Raw genomic sequence first — 24,488 nt, forward strand, 5'->3', positions numbered from 1 at the left:
ATCTAAGTGTCACATGATCTGTCAGTATAAACACTCCTTTTCTGAAAGGCCCCAGAGGCTGCAACACCACTAAGCAAGGGGCATCACACCATGAAGACCAAGGAGCTCTCCAGACAAGTCCAGGACAAAGTTGTTGAGAAGTACAATTCTGGGTTGGGTTATAAAAAAATAAAATAAAATAATAATAATAAAAAAAAAATATCCAAATCTTTGATGATCCCCCGGAGCACCATCAAATCATCATCAACAAATGGAAAGAACATGGTACCACAACAAACCTGCCAAGAGAGGGCTGCCCACCAAAACTCAGACTGGGCAAGGAGGGCATTAATCAGAGAGGCAGCACAGAGACCAAAGGTAACCTTGAAGGAGCTGCAGAGTTACACAGCAGAGACTGGTGTATGTGTATGTGACCACAATAAGCCGTACACTCCATAAAGCCCAGCTCTATGGAAGAGTGGCCAGAAAAAAGCCATTACTTAGTGAGAAAAATAAGACACTATTTGAGTGTGCCAAAAGGCATGTGGGCGACTCCACAAATGTATGGAAGAAGGTGCTATGGTCAAAAGACTAAAATTTAACTTTTTGGCCACCAAGGAAAACGCTATGTCTGGTGCAACCCCAACACATCCCATCACCCCAAGAACACAATCCCCACAGTGAAACATGGTGGTGGTAGCATCATGCTGTGGGGATGTTTTTCAGCAGCAGGGACTGGGAAACTGATTTGAGTCGAGGGAAAGATGGATGGTGCTAAATACTGGGATAATCTTGAGCAAAACCTGTTTCAGTCTGCCTGTGATTTGAGACTGGGACGAAGGTTCACCTTCCAGTAGGACAATGACCCGAAGCATACTGCTAAAGCAACACTAGAGTGGTTTAAGGGGAAACATTTAAATGTGTTGGAATGGCCTAGTCAAAGCACAGATCTCAATCAAATTGAGAATCTGTGGTCAGACTTGAAGGTTGCTAATCACAAGCGGAAACCATCCAACATGAAGGAGCTGGAGCAGTTTTGCCTTGAGGAATGGGCAAAAATCCCAGGGGCTATATGTGGCAAGCTCATAGAGACTTATCCAAAGCGACTTGCAGCTGTAATTGCCGCAAAAGGTGGCTCAACAAAGTACTGACTTTAGTAGGGTGAATAGTTATTATACATGCTGAAGTTTTCTGTTATGTTGTCCTAAATGTTGTTTGATTCACAATATAAAATAAAACACAACAGTTGTAGGCATGTTCTGTGAATGAAATGATGCACACCTTCAAACAATCCATTTTAATTCCAGGTTGTGAGGCAACAAAACATGAAAAATGTAAAGGGGGTGAATACTTTTGCAAGGCTCTGTATTTGTATCTTACTGTGTGCTCAATGCATACTGCACTGTTTGTATGTTAAAACAAATGAACTCCCCTTTTTCATTTCACACAATATATTCGGGATTGCTATGGGCTGAGTTCAATTATCCTCAGTGAGGATTAGCTGTGATGCAGTGCCCGGGGCTATTCAATTACAGCCCACAATAAAACCGCAGGCTGCACTTAATACAGATTACACTTCTCCCTCTCCTCCTCCTGAGGCTCGAACAAAAATTCAGGTTAGATTGGGATTCTGTCCTTCTCGTAGCCACTGTGAATGCGTTAACCCATAGCACCAGGTACTTATCCCTGAATATATGGGTTAACACACCTTAAGGTGGGTACACACTATACAGATAACTGCAGATGGTTGTTCGTACACACTGAACAACAACAATTTGTCCCGGCGACCAGGGGGCATGTCCCGGCAGGGGGGGCGTGTCCCGCCCCCCTCCTCACAGCTGCCGCTGTGTGTACGGGCGGTCTGCAGACCGCCCATACACGCCTGCCGATGGACATATATGTCTGCAGACATATCTGTCCATCGGCTGTGCAGCACAACCAGTGCGATATGTCGGTGAACGCCGACGTTCACCGACATATCGCGGGTACACACTGCCCCACGGGCAGCAGATACATTGGCCGATCAATTGATCGGCCAATATATCTGTCAGTGTGTACCCAGCTTATGCTTCAGATTTACAGAGCAAGGAAAAGGGCTTCTAATGGAATAGCTCTGGGCGTTCTAGCTCAAGGCTACACCTCTTTTCTTCACGTGGTAACATATCAAGGATAATTGAATTTGGCCCTATGTGTAAATTCTTTGTTGGTTTCAGGAAGGAGCCTATTTTACTTTTTTGCTTTGTAAAATAAATGTACTTAGTTACTTTTCAAAGTCATAAGAGATGCTTTTTATATTTATTTATCATAAGTCATACCATTGCAGCGCATATGATGTTTGTCTTGATGCCTTTATTGCTCGTCTGCACCCACCATTCAGCTTGTTAACATAAAAAAGATAAAAAATTGATTTCAATGATGCAGAATTATAGAGTACCCATAATAATAATAAGTTCAATTGACACTGGTAGCAAGTGCAGCCCATATTACTTTTTGCAAATGCACAAAACCCAGACTGCTGGAGAGTGATCTGAAGATCCCTCTCAAACAATGCTTCACCCATAGGATAGACCTGCTAATACGTATCATCCTCGGTACTGGACAGTGTGATGCTATGTTACCATGTTTCTGTTAGTATAGCTGCTGCACAAATCTACCCCATGGAGTAGTCACTAGTTGCAACTCAGCTGAGCCAATTTTATGATGTGCTGCATCCTTCTGGAATACCTGAACCCATTGCACATCCAGTTTTAAAAGAAGCTTCAATATTGGCTTCTCTACTATTGCATTCAGCTCTGTGGCATCAAAATTACATTGATTTTTATACAATTGTCTTTATTCTTTAAGAGGTGTTTGTTTATTTTTGTTATGCTTTCTGTTTTTCTTGGAGGTATATTCACTGTCACTACCCCTCACATTGCATGTGTCTGAACAGCATCAATATGACAAATTAGTGCTCTGTGTTTTCTGATCTTTCACTGTTGCCAAGTTAGAAGAAAATAATAATAATAATAATTGACATTCTGTTTAATTTGTTCATGTGTTTTTTTTTTTTTTTTTTTCTTAAGTTTCGATTCTGGCTCTCTGGCGGCTGATGTTTTCTTGTACCCCACTACTCCTCTTCACCTGTCCTGTCCCTTCTCTCTGTTCTTCCCCCTTCCCTTCTCTAATGATTTGCATGTATGTCTCCCCTTTGCACGCAGGGTTTTGGTTTTGTAACTTTTGAAACTAGCGCGGATGCTGACCGGGCCCGGGAGAAATTGCACAGCACGGTGATTGAGGGGCGAAAAATCGAGGTGCATGTCTTTACCTGAAACTGAAAGATTGCCCAATGATGGCAGCTGCACCCCATTCTTTCCTTCTTCCCTTCGACTTTCTTCTGACTTTCCTTTTTTCTTGCAGTTTTTCATATGGCCTTAGTCATCTTACATTTTCATATTTACTTTGCAAGTGCTTGGCTGCTTATCTTGTTTGTCTGTTACACTCTTATCTATCAACCAAATAATACATTTACTCTGTATCCATATTTTCCACTCCTCCATTTGTATTCTCTGTTCCTCACCTATTATCTTATGTCACACTACATGCACACTATTACCAAGTATGTGCCTTTAGCCTCTTTCAGTTTACATTAACATGTCTCACATTCACGGTACTGTTTCTATGTAATGTGTGAATGTCTGTCATATACTTTCCTGAAACCTTTTAAGTACTTGCTCATTTCCTAACCATTTCACTATTACTCTTCTCTTTTTTTAACACCACCATGCTTACTACATGCTGTAACCCCAAGACACATTTACAGATGGAAGTATCCCTCTGTGCCTTGCATTGCCCAACTGTTGCATATTTCACCCACCAAAATGTGTATTCTGCCATCTACTACTTCACTCAGAATCCCTTCTCTTACTATTTTTCTCAATTCTATTCTGATTTTCCAGTGTGTTAACCTATCCATTTTTCTCTAATTAGTCTTTCATTCTTTCCCCTTATATTTAATCCCATCATAGTCCATTAGACACTTGCTTGTTCCCTCTTCCTGACAATTGTAAATTTCCCTTGTGCACACTTAACCAATTACCCATCCAATCTTTGCCTCACACATTTATTTATGATGATTTACACAATTGCTTGTAATATCCTGCTTTTTGGCTTTTTATTTATTGTCTTTCTGTTTATTGGCACTAACATTGTTACGCATGTGTATTTTTAGTTTTCCGTTTTGTATCCCCGTATTTGTAGTGTAATTTTCCCAATATCTTTTGTCATCTACACAATAGCTTTACCATAGTTTCTCCTTTAATTGTTTTTACACACACTGACTTCCTTTATTGCTTGTGATTTCTGAACTTTTTTAAAGATTGAAATTCTTTCACCACTTGGCCTCTATCTAGGATCATTTTCTTTCTACACAACCCTTTCTCATCACCACCCACACTTTTATGTGTTCCTTTCTGCCTGGAGAAGTAACCACTCCCTTGTAAAACTTGGAAATGGGGCTTCTTCTGTCCTGCAAACACTAGGATTCTGGTTACCACAGTAGCTTAACCTCTGGTTTCAGAGAGATCTGCAATAACCTTTTTGGATGCAGTTTCTCTATGACCACAGGGGGTAAAGTTCTAGTTTTTAAGATATCTATTGTCTCCCTTTATTTTATTTTCTCTACTAGCTCTCCTGTGTGTTTTTATTTTCTTTTTTTTTCTTTTTATTATCGCTTTGTCTTTATTCTATAATGTGTGTTTTTTTATTTTTTAATTGAGGGCTTTTATAATCTGCATGCTAATCTTACTTCACTGATACCTGTGTCATGCTCATTATTTTTGCTTTATTTGGAGACCTATATTTTTTTCTCTTAAGGGATTTGTGGGTTGGGATTATTCAGTGAGTGTATGCTTGTGTTTTTGTATGGCTTTCTTTTTTTCTATATGTTTAATGTAAACCTCCCTTTTTTTAAATTCTTTTTTTTCCCCCCCATTTCTGAATGTATGTGCCACAGACAAACTTGTTTTAAGTATTGTAATGGTTGCCACCAACATGCTACATATGCTTCAGGTACACACACAGCCCTTAAGATACAACAATATGCAATAGATTACTGCCTAGCCACATCCTTCTTGAATATGAAAGGTCGTCTTATTAAATGAAATATATTATTAGCTTTTAGAACATAATGTTCATGAATAGTATGAGGAACTAAATGTATTTCTCTTTGCCTTTCGCGGGGCATTATAACTGTGTAACACTTAACTTACAGTGCATATATCTAGTTTTGCTATGATAGGACTAAGTGTTAAATTTGTGGCTAGCTTCTGGGGGGGGATCATCATGTAAAAGTGAAAAAATATTTTTTACAGTGTTCCTGGATAATGGCCTCAAATTCTTTCCATCTGTCCTAAAAAAAATAATGCAAACTTTTTCTTGGGTTCATACATTGCATAAAAAAATAACTGGAAGCATTTTTTTTTTTCTTTAACTAACCTGGTCTTGTCACAAATGTAAAATATATACCCCTACTTGTTAAGGAGCGAAGAATTGCTGTGACACTAAATATTTTATTTTGCAGATCGTAGCTGCAGTCTCACTAAATGTTTATTAAACACTAGATAATAAATACCTTTTTAGCCTACCTCATAAGAACTTATTTTGAGGTAACCTTTATAGGCCTGGGGCACAATGTACAGATGTGTCCACATACATCTACCCTTCATGCGCTACAAGTCGCATTGCACATCACTTGAGAGACAGGCGACTCTGTAGCCCTGACGCTTTTAAAGGGAAAAAGTTGCACGAAAATATGCTCTGCGCACCCTAGCCACGGCATGGCGCGCTTAGAAGCGCAAGGCTAGATGTATAAGGACACATCTGTAATGGGGGTACGAGAACTGAAAAGGTTCGTGTTTATTGCAATAAAGTACGAGTTTAAAACTAGCACATGTAATAGGCTGCGAGAACATGCAAACTCTCATTAACATCACATTTTCACTTCTTGCATGGCCCAAACTTGCATCCAGATGTTTTCACATTAAAAGGATACAACTCTCCAAATGAAATAAGCTGCGATATTTAAACTTGCACAAAACTAGTAAAAAAATGTTTTGCTAAATAACAGACCTGCTTCAGGCTGTTGAGTTTAGCCTCAGCAGCAGTGTGTTTAGCAGAAACCCTCACAGATCAATGAGATCCATGTAGGCTTCTGTGTGTTAAAATGGTAAAGGCGGGAGCCAACACCGGGCTCTGTGATCTGGTTATGAAAACACGGGGGGAAAAAAAAACCTAGTTGTCCTCTGTATTTTAATCATCCAGCACCAGGCTCTGTGAGCCAGGCCTGGTTGTGGAAATACGGGTGACAAAATGAGTAGGGGTCACCGTATTATCAACTAGCACCAGGCTCTAACTAGCAGGAGTGTAATGCTACAGCAGGGGGTCATACTGGACGGTGTCCACTGGCCAAAGCGTTCACAACTCCACACTAGTCAGCCCAGGCTGAGGATCCCTGACCAGACCACAGGCCCAGGCTAATAGCCAGAGGCTATAATCCGCACCACTGGGTGGTAGGTGACACTAAATACTTACCATTACTCCCTGGCGCCAGTCGGACCTCTTTTCCAAGTAGCATTCCGTCTTTGAAAAATAAAAAAACGAATAACTGGAGCCCACCGGATTTGGTACTGTACTCTCTCTATATAGTACAGTACTACGTGAATACAGCTTCAGCTGTGGTGTTCGTCAGTAAAATCTATGGGTGGTTTGTTGATTGGCTTTCTCAGCCAATAAATGCTTCTCCATAGACTTCATTGGTGGGAATGGGTGGGTTGTTCACTGTCATTCCCACCACTGAAGTCTATGGAGAAGCTTTTATTGGCTGAGATAGCTGGGTTCTCGGCTCTCTCAGCCAATCAACAGTCCGTCCATAGATTTATCTATTTATTTATTTATTTTTTTTGGAGAACACTGTGACTGAACTTGCATGGACTCGCAATTCAGATCAATTCACACCTTCCAACTTGTAGGCTATTACATCCTGGGAGTTTCGGAACAAACTAGCATCATACTCGCAGCAAGACAATGTGAGTACATAGTCGCATAGCGCCCCTGTCATTTCACAACAAACCCCACAATAATACATGGTGGTGTAGCGGTATCAGCGAACATAACATGTGCTGATACCACTCCTCCCCATCGCAGGCATTCCTACATCTCCCTCTTTGCCTCAAGCAAATTAACCTTGCACTATGTTTTTGAGAAATGTAGGAGGAAACTGAAGCACATTTAAACCTGGGGAGAAGGAACAAACTATACAGATAACATATATCCCAACATATACAAATGTGTTTTCGTTTACTCGAAATGTGTGACAATTCAAGTTTCCTCTAATTCCTTCTTTTGTCGGCTTTTGGTCCAAGAAGAGGAGTTCGAATGCTGGTGAGATCGGTAGTTCTCTAAAGCAATGGCTTTTTATTTTTTTATTTTTTTTAACTTGTTTGCACTTTAGCAAGTCAAAACTCAACAAAACGTAAGCAAGTCAAACTCGCTCAGAAGCAAGCCACTGCTTAGTAAATCTAGCCCTTCGTTTATATTGGTGACCATTCAGAGGCTGCTCATTCATAATTGTTCTCCTGCCTAGGTACCAGAGGGCACTGAGGGGCTCAGATTACTTACCTGCTGTTTTTGTTGTGGATTATTTTTTCTTTTATTTTTGGAAAAGCGGGAGAAGGCGGCCAAAACAGATATTTTGCTTTGCTTAGGGCCCCAACATGAAGTATTAGGCTATGAATAGAACAATGCGTTGGGTATATGAAGATGACAATGGTACTGTGTACCTGGACAAACCATGTTGCAATGTAAGGGGTGCAAATACATATATTTTTTGCATGCAGTGTATATACTGGCTGCCTTTTGCATGTAGCCCACAAATGCTGGACAGCTTTATTTTAACACTGCAATTTAGATTTCAGTTTGGATCATACTTGCTTTCACAATCTCATTCAAATGCTTTTTCAAAAGTAGGCAACGCCTATGAGCGCAGTGGTAAAGTGGACGTGTACTGCTACATCTGAGAGGCTTATCATAAAATTGACTTACAGCCAAATGTAAACTAGCCCCAAAGCGGTTAGTAAGATCTACTTGTTGATGAAAATGCAGATACTTTTCAGAAATTGCATGTAGCCATAGGGATCCTTGTGCCTTATAACAAATGCAGGGAAATTACAATAATGATCCCATTTGAATGTGTACTGTATATCTTTTTTTTTTTTTTGTATTATTGGTATTTAACAGCTTCTTAATGGGAGTAAGGTGCAGTCAGGGAGAATGCTAGACTCTTCAGGGAATCCGTTAGATTGTTACTACCGTATATACTCGAGTATAAGCCGACCCAAATATAAGCCGAGGTACCTACTTTTACCCCAAAAAACTGGGAAAACTTGTTGACTCGAGTATAAGCCTAGTGTGGGAAATGGCAGCAGCTGGTAGTGCCCCCAGTAGTAATCCCTACTGGTAGTGCACCCAGTGGTAATCCCCCCCTTTCAGTGCCTCCAGTAGTAATCCCCCCTGGTAGTGCCCCCTGTAGTAATCCTCCCCTGGTAGTTGCCCCCTGTAGTCCCGTCCATAAGAGCCGGAAGATGGCTCCCGCAGTGGGAGCAGCAGCAGCCGCTGAGAGTCTGACAGACTCTCAGCGGCTGCTGATTACAGCAAACACACAGCTGCCGGCTCCGGCGGCTGTGTGTTTGTGCTGTGTAGCGCTGACCGAACTCCATCCGGTCAGCGCTACACTTCACTCGAGTATGAGCCGAGGGGGTACTTTTACAGCACAAAAAATGTGCTGAAAAAGTCGGCTTATACTCGAGTGTATACGGTATTTCAGGGAGTCTCCCTGACAATCGGGGAGAGTTTGCAAGTATGGTTTGAACACTCGTATCCAAATCTCTCTGCACATTTTAAATCTGCCCCACCTGCAGTGCAACATGATTTTACCAAGATGCACAGTTACTTACTCTATTCCCAAATCTTAATCAGCCCCAATGTAAGGACCGAGGTCTGAACACTGTTTTTTTTTTTTTGCTTAACTGCTGCAGTTTTCCAGATGTCGTGGGTACTGGGGTAATCTGAAGGTGCCCACACATAGCGATCTGCACGATGATCCCACGATGTGTGCGATATCTCCTGAACTCTCCCCAGGTAGCTCCCTGGCGGTCCTGCTTACGATTTGGAGTAAAAAATGTCACATCTAACTTAAGAACTATTGTGCATCCAGTGCATTGTGTCCCAGATTGGCAAATCTGCACGATGATCTGCACGATGATCTGCACGATGATCCCACGATGTGTGCGATATCTCCTGAACTCTCCCCAGGTAGCTCCCTGGCGGTCCTGCTTACGATTTGGAGTAAAAAATGTCACATCTAACTTAAGAACTATTGTGCATCCAGTGCATTGTGTCCCAGATTGGCAAATCTGCCCTACAGCATGGCAGATCTGAAGATGCGATGTACGACGAGCGGGGACGCGCATTGGCATCGTGATCGTGAGTAGAAACTCACGATTTGGGCATTTATTTTTTTTTTTTTTAAATTTACTATTTTTTTATTACATTTTTAAAATGTTAAACCAAGGTAGGGAAAACAGGCATATGGTAAGAATGAAACCGCATACAAAGGCACATATATCAGAGAAATCAGATCACAATAGAAAAAAACAGCCAATGAGACATCGGATATAATAAAAACAACCATACCTACATGAATAAATACTTACACAATACCCCATAACAATGACAGATGATCAGGCAACACCCAAAGGCGCCATTCGGGTGCGTACAGAAAAAGGAAATCAAAACAGCAATGGGCTTCATACAATGTACATAGTAATATATATATATATATATATATATATATATATATATATATATATATTTATCTAACAAAAATAATACACCCGCCATAAATATGTATATCCAAAGTATTGCCTCCTATAACCCCCATCCCACTCAGCCCATTCCTACCTATAAATTAAACAAAGAGAAGAAAAAAAACACAACCCCAAAGCAAACCTCTCCATAACCCCCCACCCTGTATAACCTAACCCAACCTAGGTATACCTGGATCCCCCTAAATACCCTACCTAAACCCATACCCCCTAACTCTAATGAAAGGATATAAAAAAACACAATCGACAGGGGCAACTAACAAAAAATGACCAAAACGATCCATCCTATAACCCCCCCCCCCCCCCACCCCCACCCTGTATGGCCTAACCCCAACCCAGGCATACTTGGATCCCAGTTCCCCCTTACCAACCTACAATATCCTAACCTATAAACCCCCTCCCCCCACCCACACAGACAAAGGATAGTAAAACACACATGACAAGGGCAATATATTGTTGACCTTAGCTAGGCTAGACTATGCTAAACCCAGCTTTCCCTCATAATAAAGATAATATATTTTCCACAGACATACTATAGAGAGAAAACGTTCTTCGCATACTTAAAGCTTGACAACATACTAACATATATACTAGGATATTATAACCAACGAGACAGAGAAATATTGGAACATGAATGCATAATGAGGGGCATCAAATTATTAATCATTAATCCGGCCAGGCCTCAGGAAGCAGTGACAATAAAGGCATAGTTCCATCCCCATTCGCCCAAAGATATACAGAAAAGTACTTAGAATGCTTTAATGATGTATCCTGAAGACATCCATTCTTCCAAGGGCACACAGGAAAGAATATGAATAACTTGAATGGCAAAGCCTGGTGCCTTGATTCCTCCACTAGAAATGTAGCACTCTTTGGAAAAAGCACAGACGACCCCGACCGCCTAGGGTTTGAAAGGGTATCCAGCATGGGAATAGACACTTCCCTAGCTGAGGATAAGCTCCAGACTTGTTCTTTCTTATAGGACATGTAGAAGGTAACCTCATCAGTTGGGAACACAGCCATCACTTCTCCAAGGTTATTGAGAAGCCTCTGTGTGAAAGCAGCAATAGCTTGAAGGATCAGCTGCAGGGAACTGGCAATATGTAAGGCAATCAAGCCGCAAGTATCCGCAGTAACTGTAAGCAGGTACAGACTAAATGGTGGCGGCTAGCACACCACCTATGTTCTCCAGCAACAGCTATATACTGCAGCCAGCGTCAGGATCTGTTATGAGGAGCTCAATCCCACCACCAGGTGCACTTAAAATAAAATGGCTGCCAACTGTCCAATCTGATTATCAGACACTGGAACAGAATCCCTTGGTGAGTAGCAGGAGATTAGAGGCACCAACAACAGGGAGAAACTGCAGAATAATGAGCAGCAGCTGCAAGATCAATGTACCAGCAAGATCAGCAGCAGCGCTACAGATAGGGTGCGGTCCCAAAATGGCGGCTGCTGTCCTCAACTCGCCGGAGCAAGGCAGCAGGAAGTAGAGACCAGGCAAGCAGTCGGCGGCAGAGGGTCCGGAGCACCAGGAACAGCCGGGTAACGAAAGCAAACCACCAGGTAAGTAGTATTTTGAGAAGCAGTAGTTAAGAGTAGGGATGGAGACTCCGGGCCAGCAGGAGAAGGAAACAGCCACCTCAAGTCGCCGGGGAATAGTGCCTTAAAGTACACAACAGGAGCCAGCCGTGACACTCCAATACATACAGGAGAGGATAAACCAACAAATCCCTAATTTTGAAGTAAATATATCCAGGAAAACAGGTTTTTGTTTTCAAGATTTTTGCAGGAGAGCTAAAGAAAAGCTGCCCTCTCCCAGCTACTCCAGGCCGCGCCCCCCGATTTGGGCATATTTTACACGATTTGTTGTCCCGATTCGTCGAATTTGGCCAAATTGGGTAAAATATCGCTGTGTGTGGGCAGCTTGAGGTATGTGAACCAGAAGCGCTTGAAAGCAAATGCTGCCAAATTATATTCATGCTTCTTAGTCAAGCACTTCCAAAGTTTTTTTTTTTTTTGGGCATCTATGGAGAAAATGCACCCTGTACATGAAGAATAATCAAGACTCTGGCACATGCTTCACATGAACAAGCTAGTTTATCCATTCCTATAAATGATTCAAATTATACGCTGATTTCAGTTTGTCAGGTAATGCTATTATGAAAAATGCCCCAAAACGCCTACGAACTTTTTTTTTTTTGAATGTATGAGCCCATAAAACCTTTCAAACCATACATGGAAAATACCATATGATATTTTTAGTGAAGAGTGAAGTCTTAGGAGTATATAAGAATAAGTAGCCTCTAAAAACCATATAAGTTTATCTAAAATAATTGATTGAAACATGTACAAATGCTAAAATAAAACTTTCTGTACCATCATAAAGGGATTATTTACAGGAGACCTGATGTGTATCAGAAAAACATTTTACTTACACTCAAACTTAAATCCACTGAACTGTGCTGATCACTTATGAATACTCATTCCACAAATTGTCTGCTTCTGTTCTGTATGACTGTGCTGTCCATCTGTTCACTATGGACAGTACGTCTTGAATATGAATATGGCTTATGAAGATCCTTAGTTGGGTCAATTGGTTCCTAGTTTATATATATATTTAGACTTTTATTTTTTTTTTTTTCCTTTTTCTTTCCCCCTATAATATCCGAATCAGTAGTTCTATTCAAGATAAATTGTGTAGAACATGTCTATTTATTGTCTTTAATAAGAATTGCCTCCACATAATTTTTAGTGCTTGTTTCAAACAATTTATTATTTATAAATTAATAACAGAGTTGCTAAATACAAGTGCCGGAAAGCTTATTACTTTTTAAAGTCCTATTCAATTACAGCACTGCATAATTGTCATCTATTTAAAGTTATCCAGGGACAGTTTTAGGATTTAAAGATTTGTCCCTGTATTGAGCAATTTATCATTTATATTTAAACATTTTTTTTATATTTTGTATAGAAAATAGTTCCATATTCTTTGGACCAATAATTAACATTTCTTGGAGAGAACTAAATGCAAAAACAGTGTTGTGATCTGATTTAGTGGCCATAACATTGTGTTTTGTATTACACTGATGTCTTTAACTTATTACCCCTATAATCTATTTAGGTTCACCAGCTCCACGGCAAGTCTTGGTGAAAAGGATTATAGGATGTTACCAAATAAGATTGAAAAACTTCAGATACATGTGAATAATTAAACATACCTTTTCATATTAGATCAACTGGTATTTTAGGTTTAATGGCCCTTTAACAAATATGACTGTTGCATCACAAATGATCCTATAATATCACGGCAGACATTAGATGACCTTAATAAAAATTTTGTTTTTCATCAAACATTGCACATACAATACTTGTTTTAGTGTGACATACATCTAGAAAATAACTGTGCTTTCCCACATCTCTACTATTTTGTGTCTGTGTGTTGTGTGTGAATGCTGCATGCTTAAAGGGTTCTAAATTAGGTTTACCACCCCTGCAATGCCACTGTTAAGCAATGATCTGCAGATCAGTGACTTTGCAGGGGTCTATTTATCTCTGCATGCAAAATAGGAATTATGTACTATCCTTATTCTAACCGTAGGTGTTTCGCTTTTAACTTTGGGAACCCTTTTTAGGTAAACAATGCAACAGCTCGTGTGATGACCAATAAGAAAACTGTAACTCCTTATGGAAATGGTGAGACTTATGTTTTATTGTGGAGTTTCTACAACTTTGTTTTTTTTTTTTTTTTTTTTTCTATATGACAGAATCAATGCTCAGTGAGGCATTCACTCTGTTGCTGTTTGTCAAAAACAGACCTGGATATCCTGTTCTTCAGTTGTTGTGAAGCTAGAAGTCCCAGCATCATACACTGCTAGCTATCTGTCAGAGCATACTGATGCTTGTAGTTCCATTTCATCTGGAGTGCCACAGGTTGTCTAGGTCTGGTCTAAAAGAAGCAAACGTGTTTACAGTTAATGGATAAGGCTTGGTAAAAATATATACAAATACATTCCTGTGATACTAGCACACACCCAAACCTATTAACTACAAATTATGCAGCTTTAACAAATAAAATACATGCACATATGACAAGGTTAATCTCTCTCCACTTTACACACTTTACTCTAATGCATTCCTGATTTCTCTAATCATCCTTCATTCAGCCCCTGGGTGGTGTATCAACAATTTTCTCAAGTACTGGGTGCTTATCAAGTCATGCCCACTTGCCGGATGTATTGTGCCAGGCACCCAGCTGAGCTGGGTTTAATGCAATGCATTATGTCCTCCTGAATTTAACGTGCATGTCATATTAATTTTACTCCCACTATATTGCGCAATGCTTGTCGGATAATAACTAATCACTCGCATCATGCCATGTCCAATAGGATCTCCCGGAGGAAAGCCAACACAAACCTAAGGACAGCATACAAACTCTTATGTACCCTTTGAAAAAGATGGACAGCTAAATTGACTACAGTTATTAAAGACAATGCAGATTGTATAGTACAATTGCCACCATTTCTCATAGATTAAAAATGAAGTACAGTATTTGCAAATCAACATGCTCCCCAGTGCAACATGTCTAATGTAGTGGTTGGAAACTGGTTCAATTTTAGACACCACTGTTGATTGCTACACTGGCATATATTCTTTAATTGTTGTCAGAGAATCTTGCCAACAGAGTAAGTCTATAAATGCAGAGTCAGCAGAAAGTGGATGCTAATTTTTCTATATGATCACGGAACAGTAACTGGTAGTGACAGTACAAACCAACATTTTCACAATAATTGCCTTTTTTTCTTTTTCCCTTCAGGTTGGAAACTCAGTCCCGTTGTTGGAGCTGTGTATGGACCTGAACTATATGCAGGTAAATCTCTGTGGTTCATTCATATACTTGAAAAAAAGAGCAAACCCAAATCAGTCTGCATCTCTATCAATCTTTTCAAAGGCTATGGCTCAATAATTTTTATCTAAAATTATGCACAGCCCCATATTGAAATTCTGTTAATGCACGTAAGCACAAATATGCAATTGTGTTAAGTTTAAGAATATTCCATTAAAAAGACAGAATGTAATGAATTTTTCGTTACACAATTTGGTGCAACTTCAATAATTTCAGTGTAGATTAAATGTCACATTAACAGTTCCCTTTTTAATATCGTTTTTACGACTTAGGGGGAGATTCACTTAGCCGTGGTAATTTACCGTGGACTAATTGATCACTGGGGGCTATTCAATTAGCCCCACGTAAAGGGACCAGAAAATAAATCCCCCCAATAAGTGTTATCGTGGGATAACAGCCACTTACGCCTGAATCCATGAACTTTTCCGGATAAGCTGAGTTAACACACGTTAACTCTTTCATTTAACGGACTATAACGCCGTTATCAGGGGGAAAAAAGGGGGCCTGATTTGAATAGTCTCGGGCGATAAAGCACAAGGCTATCTCCATTATTCGCCCCAATAATTTATTAGGGGCTATTTGTATTCTCCCCTTAGGCATTATTTGATTTAACTGATTTGGGGTAGTTCTGTAAATTGAGGAAGCAAGGTGTAGGTGAATGAAATACTTTTTAAATTATCACTATTTATCTATAACTTCTTTCTGTATATATAATATAAGAGGATGTAGTTCATATGCTGGTGCCTCCATCTCGACCACCAGCATCCCGTTGGTAAGTGTTGGGGTTAGGATACTTATCAGCAGGTGTCTGTATCCTAAACCTGTTGGTATACCAGGTCTGACCACCAGGATCCTGAGCGCCAGCATCCCGTACCCAACCCATAACATGGTGTTTAATTTAGTTTCATTTTAAATACACATTTCTTCTTCAGGGTTTATAGGGCTCCACAGGGAGACAATGGGGTGTAGGTGGTACTTGGAGGATTGGACACAAACAGCAAAGCTTTTACTATCCCAGGATTCTCCGGTCCTTCCGCCTATACCACAGCCTGCAGACAACTCCATTTTGTTGGTGTCCGGCAGGAGCTGAATCACCGTTGGAACAGTTGGGCTGCTTTTAAGCAGGCCAAGCTTTATTTTTATGATTTCCTTTATTTTATTTAAATTTAACAGAGGAAGCAGCGCTAGACAGTCCTCTGGAGGCCTGCGCTGCTGCGCCGAACCAGCCACAGGCTAGAGGTACTCTCGGCGGGGCACAGGGGGGACCAGGCTACCGTGGCTCCTTGGTCCCCAGACTGTAGCCGGGATGCAAGGGGACAGGTAAGACTGGTTCCCCCAGTCTCTGGAGACACAGGAGGCGCTGATGTGGACATCGGTCCATCCAGGACTCCACTAGACCACCAAGGGCATACGTTACTGGCGCATAGAGGCCAAGGAACCGTTGGTTAATGACAGCACAGGGGAAGTCAGCTCTTTCCCTGCGGCCCCTCCCGCCAGCTCAGAGCTCCATACCACTGCCGTCTTGCCGCCTCTGAGCTGCTTTCACTCTGACTCCCCCGAGGGGGAGGAGAAGCCTCCATCTAAATTGAATATACCTGCGCTAGTGAGAGCTGTAAAATCAATAGAAGATACAGAACCCACTCCTAAGGCAAAAGAGACACTGTTTAAATGACAGAAGGTAGTTTTGCTGGATCTTCCTCACTCTGATAAACTTTCTGATCTAATGAGTGAAGCATGGAATACACTAAAAGTTTCAGCTGCCTAAACGCTTGATTTCTTTTTACCCTATTCCAGCTACTGATTGCGCTAAATGGGAAGTTCCCACGCGACACGCCTGGTTAAGAACTCTACCTTGCCTATCCATACAGCAACATCCTTGAAGGAAAGGAGACCACGGATAGAAGGATTGAAGCTTGCCTGAAGTCTATATATTCTCTTACAAGAGCTATTGCTCGTCCTGTCATGGCTACGGCCTGGGTGGTAAAAGCCTTTGAGAGCTGGGCTGAGGCCTGATGCTTCTCGGGAACAGCTGTCCTACATTGCTCACATTAGGGATGCAGCCTTCTATTTAGGAGATGTGGCTTTGGATACTGGTCTCCTAGCTTCCAAAGCATCTGCTACTTCTGTGGCAGCCCGCCGTATCATTTGGCTTTGGTCATGGAAGGCAGACTCTGACTCTAAAAAGGCTTTGGAGTCTCTGCCTTACTCTGGGGAGATCCTGTTTAGCCCAGAATTGGACAAGATTGTGACTACCTTGGCAGCTTCTGAGACTGCTTTCTTACCCTCCATCTATTCGGAGGCCTCGGATGTCATCCTATCAGTTCTTTCTTCCTCAGGGAAAGGCTAAAGGTCTCTCCTTTCCACGGCAGTCGGCATCCCCAAAGGCCTCCAAGCCTAGGATCAAACATGCCTGGGCTACTAGTCGTCTGGCCTTCAGCCTGACGGTAGAAGGCAGACTTCTTCAGTTCGCCCAGTTCTGGCATCAGACTACCACAGACGCCTGGGTACAAAAAGTGGTATTTCATGTGTACGCTCTCTCATTCCTGAGACGGCCCCCCAAGCACAAGCCCCTCCATCGGACCCAAGCAAATCCCTGCTCCTCCAGAAAGCCATTCAGTCCTTGCTGCTCTTGGGGGTAATTCCGGTCCAGTCATCACAGCGAGGGATGGGTTATTACTCTACCCTTTTCTTTGTTCAGAAGCCAAATGGGTCTCATCGGCCTGTCCACAGTTCTCTGAACAAGTTTATCAGGGTGCCCATGTTTCTTATGGAAGCCCTATGCTCTATTGTCCTGGCTGTGGAGCCTGGGGACTGTATGGTGTCTCTGGACATTCAGGACGCTTACCTACATGTACCTTTAGCACCCTCTCATCAGCGATATCTCCATTTGCTGTCCTACAGCAACATTACCAATTTCAAGCACTGCCTTTTGGGCTTTCTACAGCTCCACAGGTTTTTACCAAGATCATGGCAGTTATGGTGGCCCATCTTTGTCGTCAGGGGATCAGACTGCTCCCATACTTGGACAATCTCTTGCTCTTGGCAAGCTCTTCAGAGGCCCTTCACCACCATATACAGGTAACCATTGCCTTTCTACAATCGCACGGCTGGCTGATCAACTGGAAAAAGTCTTCCCTGACCCCTTCTCAAAGAATGATGCATCTGGGAGCCTACCTGGATTCTCAGACTCAGAAACTTCCTGACCGCAGACAAAATCTCCGCAGTACAGCACCGAGTGCGCAGGTTACTCCAGTCACCGAGTGTCAATTCACTCTGCAATGCAGACCTTGGGATCCATGGTGTCCACCTTCGACATGGTGGAGTTCGCTCAGTTCCACTCCAGGCCCCTACAAAACTTGATCCTCTCCAGGTGGAATGGGATGCCCCATATGATTAGATCCCAGACGATGGGCCTCTCTCTGGAGGTTCGCCTGTCCCTCTCCTGGTGGCTACATGCATCCCACTTAAACAAGGGTTGTCCCTTTTGGATCCTGGAATAGGTACTCCTCACCACGGATGCAAACCTCCGCGGGTGGGGCGCAGTGACCGGCCAGCACTCCTTCCAAGTACGCTGGACACCAGCCGAGGCGAATTTACCAATCAACGTCCTAGAACTCCGATCCATCTACAGAGCCCTCACTCTGGCTCAGAATATTCTTCAGGGCTGGCCAGTACAAGTACAGTGCGACCACGCCACGGCAGTGGCCCACCTCAATCACCAGGAGGCACTCAAAGTTGGTCAGCAATGGCAGAAGTGTCACGCATTCTCGCATGGGCGAAATGCCATCTCCCAGCTGTCTCCGTAGTGTTTATCCCGGGATTTTCAATTGGGAAGTGGATTTCTTCAGCCATGACGACGTGCACGCAGGGGAATAGTCTCTACACCCAGAAGTCTTTCAAATCCTGGTGGACAAATGGGGTCTGCCGAATGTGGACCTCCTTGCCTCGCAACACAACCACTATCTTCCAGTGTACAGGTCCAGGATAAGGGCCCCCAAAGCAGCCTTTCTGGATGCATTGTCAGTGAAGTGGACCTTCCATTTGTCGTACCTCTTCCCTCCAGTCTCCATTGTTCCTCAGGTTCTTCGAAAGTTCAACCAAGAAGGGGACACGGTCCTGTTGGTAGCACCGGCCTGGCCCAGACGCCATTGGTATTCCGATCTAAGTCTCTCCATAGACTCTCCTCTCCAACATCCTCAATGACAGGACCTGTTGTCTCAGGGTCCTTGTGTACATCCGGACCTAGCCCGTCTGTCTATGACAGAGTGGCTCTTGAGACAGCCCCACTAAGTCTAAAGGGTTTTCTAGCTCTGTGGTCCAGTCCATGCTCAGACCGCGTAAGCCAGCCTCTGCCCGGATTTATCACTGGGTGTGGCATACATATTTCCAGTGGTGTGCTACCAGAAACTATGAACCTCAGGTTTTTAGGGCTTCTAGAATCCTTGCCTTTCTTCAAGCTGGATTGGATCTCTGACTCCACCTGGCCTCTCTGAAAGTGCACACCTCTGCCCTGTCCATCTGGTTCCTGTGCAGAATTGCTCCACTGCCGGATGTTCACACCTTCCTGCAAGGTGTTCTCCGTATACAAACATCCCCTCCTGTGGCTCTATGGTATGTCAGTGGTTCTCCACGCACTTTAGGTACCTCCATTTGAACCCCTGGACTCAGTAGACGTCAAATGGCTCACTGCGAAGACTTCTGGCTATAGCGTCTGCCCGTAGGGAACCTGATTTAAAGGCACTCTCCTGTCGCTACCCACTTCTGATCTTTCATCAGGACAGGGCTGTTCTTTGAATGCGCCCTGGCTTCCTTCCCCAAGGTGGTCTCTCGTTTCCACCTTAATTAGGAAATTATAGTGCCGGCCTTCCAATCACTAGATCTGCAGTTGAGACCTCCTTGGATGTGGTTCGTGCTCTATGTAGACCATACTGGTTCCGTCAGGAAAACTGTTTCCACAAGAAGGGATGGCCAGCTAACTAACTAACAAACTCTGGCCAGATGGATTTGTATGACTATCTCACAGGCTTACACGCGGGCTGGCCATCCTGTGCCGGCTACAGTATCTGCTCAATCTACTCGCACTGTTGGTCCCTTGTGGGCAGCCTGATGTGGCCGAACGACTATGCAAGGCGGCCATATGGTCGTCTGTCCACACCTTTCTTTAGGTTCTATGCCTTTGATACATTTGCCTCTCGGGATGCTACCTTTGGATGCTGGATTCTCCTCTCAGCTCAGGAGCTTCCCCGCCCTTGAACAACTGCTTTTAGACATCCCCATTGTCTCCCTATGGAGCCCTATGGACCCTGAAGAATAAAAGGAGTTATGGTAAAAACTTACTTTTGTTAACACTCTTCCTTCGAAATCCCTATGGTTCACAGGACACCTGCCCTAATGCACCTGGCTTCTATGGGTTTCTTCCCTTGGTCACTTGTTTCCTTCTCTGTGTGAGTGAGATTCTTCAGTGTACCAGTCTTCCTTCTCTCGTATCTTGCTCCTGCCTTGGGCTTGTTGACAACTGAGATGCCTTCAGACTGTGGGCGGGGTATAAGGGGAAGGACCTGGGTTAGAAAAAGCTTTTGCTGTTTGTGTCTGGCCCTCAAATTACCACCTACACCCCATTGTCTCCTTGTGGACCCTATGGGCATCCAAGAAAGAGAGTTAAGGGTTTTTTTTTGTTTGTTTGTTTTTTAACCATAACACTCCTTTTTTCTCAAATTACCTACAAAGAATTCACGCAATAAAAGTTAGGGATGTAAGCAAGGGTGCCGAGAGGGGGGTACTAATTATCCGGGCCCAGCGCCGCTCCTCCCCCTGCCTTTTAGCTCACATTAGCTCAGCACACACTGTTGTGTGCTGGGCTACAGTGGGAGACTGCTCACGGCTGCTGAGCAGCAGCTGCAGCAATCGCCTATGCCTATGGAGGGGAGCGCTCAAACTGATCGCGCTCCCTCTTGGCTTTGCGCTGGGCTAAGGGGCTCAGTGCCCCCTCCCCAGCTCGCAGTGCCGCTGCAAAAATATTTATTTTTTTTAAGCCTAAGGGGGCGGGACCACGCCTCTCGCGGTCAGGCCACGCCTCTTTTTCCCTGGCCCAGCGCGGCTATTGGCGCCCCTGGATGTAAGTGTAGCAGTAAGAACAGAGAAATCTGATTGCTGTAGAGGTACAATCAGAAAAAAAATAAGTTGGTGAATTAAATAAAGTGTTTAGCTTCCTGAATTAATGATCATTTAGAAAGGTGATGAACGAAATGCAATTGCAGATTTACATGCTTCCTTACATTGTGGGTGTATGATAATTCATTCTATGTTCTTGAATGGCTCGATCTCATCCAGTTGTCATTTAACTGGACAGTGGTCCTATCGTTTTGCTCAGTAGAAATATCAGGATCATGATTACAGCCCAACTGTATTTTAGCAGTGAGGTAAATGGCTGGGGAGGCACTGGCTAGTATCAGAGCCAGTTTTACATATATGAACCTGAGGGGTCATGTGGGCATTATACAAAGGTGCAGCAGTATATAGTGCTGGAAATTTGGTGTGATTTGATCAGGGATGTGCGGAAAAGGCATACTGTGGAGGCAGTGCCTCACCTGTCATACACTTCTTACTCCAGAGTTTTGACTATAAAAAATTATTAGAACAATACAAAAGAGATTTATAATTTCTTTACATTTTTCTTATAATTTATATAGTCAAAACTCTGGAGTGTACTGTAGTATAACAGGAAAGGCTCTGCCTCACCTGACCACACATCACTGGAAGGCAGGTGTGTCACAAACGCAAAACCTAATCAATGTACCTATGTTTTGAAAATATAAAATTTTGAGGTGCTAATTTAATGAATGCTTATGGTAAGTGAAAAACGTTCTTGGCAAAGTTATTCATATGTGCCTTTACTTTTTTTTATAATTTGCTAATCTGCTTTTTTTTCTGCCGTGTAAATGTTTCTACTGTATGTATGGGATGCCGCCGGTCTCTATACCGACATCCGAATCCTGGCAAGGGACTTAAGATAGGTGTCGAAATACCAACGCCCATCTTAATCCTGATGCCGAAGGATGCCAAACCAAACTAGGTAAATTTGGGGCCCTTAACGTTAGCCGGGGGGGTTTAGGAAGCTTAGCCGGGTTAGGTTTTGGGTGGGGGGAGGGTTAGGGTTAGGCACCCCCAGGGGGGAGGGTTAGGCACCTCCCAGTAGGGTTAGGTTTAGGGTGCGGTAAGGGGGGGCTAGGGTTATGCACCCCTGGGGAGAAGTTAGAGTTGGACACTAGGGGGGGACGGTAGGGTTAGGCACCACTAAGGGAGGTTTGGGGGGGGGGGGGGGTAGGGTAGGGTAGGGGTTAGGGGGTACTCACCTGCCCTGTTGGGATCTTCTCCTTTCGGGCTGCCAGCCGCTGGCACTTCATTTCATACCCCTTCTGTTTGTACAGTATATGTAGACACCTCATTTTAATAACTGGTTACCTTGACTTGTCCTCACTCTGCCGCAAGTGATTTAAGTTATTTGGGTGTATTTTTTGTGTACTTAACATTCAGGCTGATTAAACATTCTTGAAGAAATATACTTATTTTTTTGTTTATTTCAAACTTGGGGGGCCTATTTATCAACAAGTTTTATCATACACAGCGAGTGATAAAACCTGTTGCGTATGATAATGGTGCTCCAGCCAATCAGCTCCTAACTATCATCTGTTTGAAAAATTACAGTTTTATCATACTTGTTGAAGTTTCATCACTTGTTGCGTATGATAAAACTTGTTGATAAATAGGCTCCTTAACTACTTTCTGTATTTAATTTTTCTTAATTTTCCATGATCTACCCAAAAGCTGCACCTGGGCTTCAAGCTGATGTCTCTTTGGCCACAGAGGCTGGTGTCCCGCTGCCTGGTCCGCGGGGGGTTAACACGTACATTCCGTTGATCAGTAAGTAGGCACAGATATATATGTAAATATTTCTGTTAAAATTTAGCAAGTTCATTTTGGGCACATGCTTGACTTTGTGGCACAGAACTTCATACAGTATAATTCATATTTGCTTGCTTATTAATTGTGCTTAGTTGTTTTGGTGTTTTTGATGTATCAAGCATCACATTTTTAATGTGATGCATACTGCCACTTACCGTATGCATAGCAGTGTTTATTAATGTCGTATGCATGTAGATTTGCGATGAACACTGCAAAGGACAGTTTTTCCAATAAGAGCTGTCCTTCGCAATGTGAGAACTTCCAGGTTTATGATCTGGGAGTCCTTCTGTGTATGTGCAAGCCACTGGAGAGACTGGCAGGAATTCTTTTGGATCCCTCTCTGGGAATAATGCGAAAGAAGCCCATAGGCTCCTTTTAGGCAACGCCATCTATAGATGGTGTTGCCTATCTGGTACAACCTTTCGGGAGCTTGTACCCGAACAATATATTTCAACGATATGAACGATAACGATATTATTCAACGATTTATCGTTCAGTGTCTGTGCAAAGAACGACCAATGATACATGCTCCTGCTGGGCATTAACGATATCGACCATTGTCCTTGCATTCAGGCCAACCTGGACGATATCGTTCTCACTCCATAGGGGTCTGCGATCGTTTGTCGTTGATGGTGTTTTCGTGTGTGGATGAACAAAATCGCACATCCAGCACACCAGGACTTTTAAAGGGAGATCGTTCAGCTATATAGTTATTGATGACTATCCTTTCCTGTGTACCCAGCATTAGTGTTTTATTGATTTTTTTTTTTCTTCAGTGCTAGACTTTTCACCCCTAGCAGTTTTTTCTCTGCAGTTTTCTCTGTTATTTTTTTGTTTTCTGATTGTTTTTCAGTTGTTCTTTGTTTTGGCATAAAATACAATTAGCTGAGATATATGGGTCTATTTCCTAAACTTTGTTAGGAGATAAAGTGAACGGTTTAAAGGTACCAGCCAATCAGCTCCTAACTGCCATTTTTCAAACAGCCTGTGACATAGAAGTTAGGAGCTGATTGGCTGGTACCTTATCACCGTTCACTTTATCGCCTAACAAAGCTTAGTAAATATACCCCAAAGTGTTAATTTGTTGCGTGTTAAGTTTCTGCACCGTTCATGCAATAAATTTGCTCGCACTCATTTTTTTTCACAATTCAAATGCAAAAGTCTCGTTGCGGTATTCGCGCAATCAATCTTTCTGCTTTTACCGATAAGTGTAGCTGAAAATGGGGAAATCTGCCAGTAACCCCCTCCCAAAAAAACAATGATATGAAATATAGGATAACTATATAGAAGTGTATTAATGGTCCTAATAAAGATTTTGGGGTTTTTAAGTTGTCAAATGACTGTTTGTTTATGTGCATTTTTATAAATTGGTCAAATAATGTTAGAAAGCTATTTTTTTTTTATTTTTTTTTTGACAAAATGAATATTCTGCTTAAATTAGGGATGCATAAAAATACCTATAAGTGTGTAATTTAAAGACTCCTTTTAAAAACCTTCAAAATATGCCTCTAACACCCACCTGTAATCTTATGTCCCATTCATACAGCATCCCCATATACCTGTCCCACATCAATTAACCCATTTTTAGCACTTAGTACTTTATCACCGAAAAAATAACATGTCCGTATTGGCAAAATTAAGCTAATAAAATGTTTTATTTTTTGCCTAATTAGCCATTAAGGAGGGTGTCCCAGTGGTTCTGAACCAAGTCCCGACAAAAA

At 42.5% G+C, this 24,488-nt stretch overlaps 1 protein-coding gene across 10 annotated transcripts in view; it reads left to right on the forward strand.

Moving 5' to 3' along the window:
• RBFOX2 (RNA binding fox-1 homolog 2) overlaps positions 1 to 24,488 on the forward strand; it is a 234,797-nt gene that overhangs the window by 117,849 nt on the left and 92,460 nt on the right. For 7 of the 10 annotated variants that reach the window (XM_088481208.1, XM_088481206.1, XM_088481212.1 and 4 more), the window contains exons 5-8: positions 3,180 to 3,272; positions 13,535 to 13,595; positions 14,716 to 14,769; positions 22,630 to 22,725. In XM_088481208.1, the coding sequence (XP_088337334.1) occupies positions 3,180 to 3,272; positions 13,535 to 13,595; positions 14,716 to 14,769; positions 22,630 to 22,725 (304 nt within the window). The remainder of the gene's footprint in view (positions 1 to 3,179; positions 3,273 to 13,534; positions 13,596 to 14,715; positions 14,770 to 22,629; positions 22,726 to 24,488) is intronic. The other 3 variants (XM_088481214.1, XM_088481213.1, XM_088481211.1) reach the window with 2 other exon arrangements.

Source organism: Taudactylus pleione, unplaced genomic scaffold (genome assembly GCF_031769625.1).
Source record: "Taudactylus pleione unplaced genomic scaffold, aTauple2 ptg000266l, whole genome shotgun sequence".
Taxonomy (NCBI): Eukaryota; Metazoa; Chordata; class Amphibia; order Anura; family Myobatrachidae; genus Taudactylus; species Taudactylus pleione.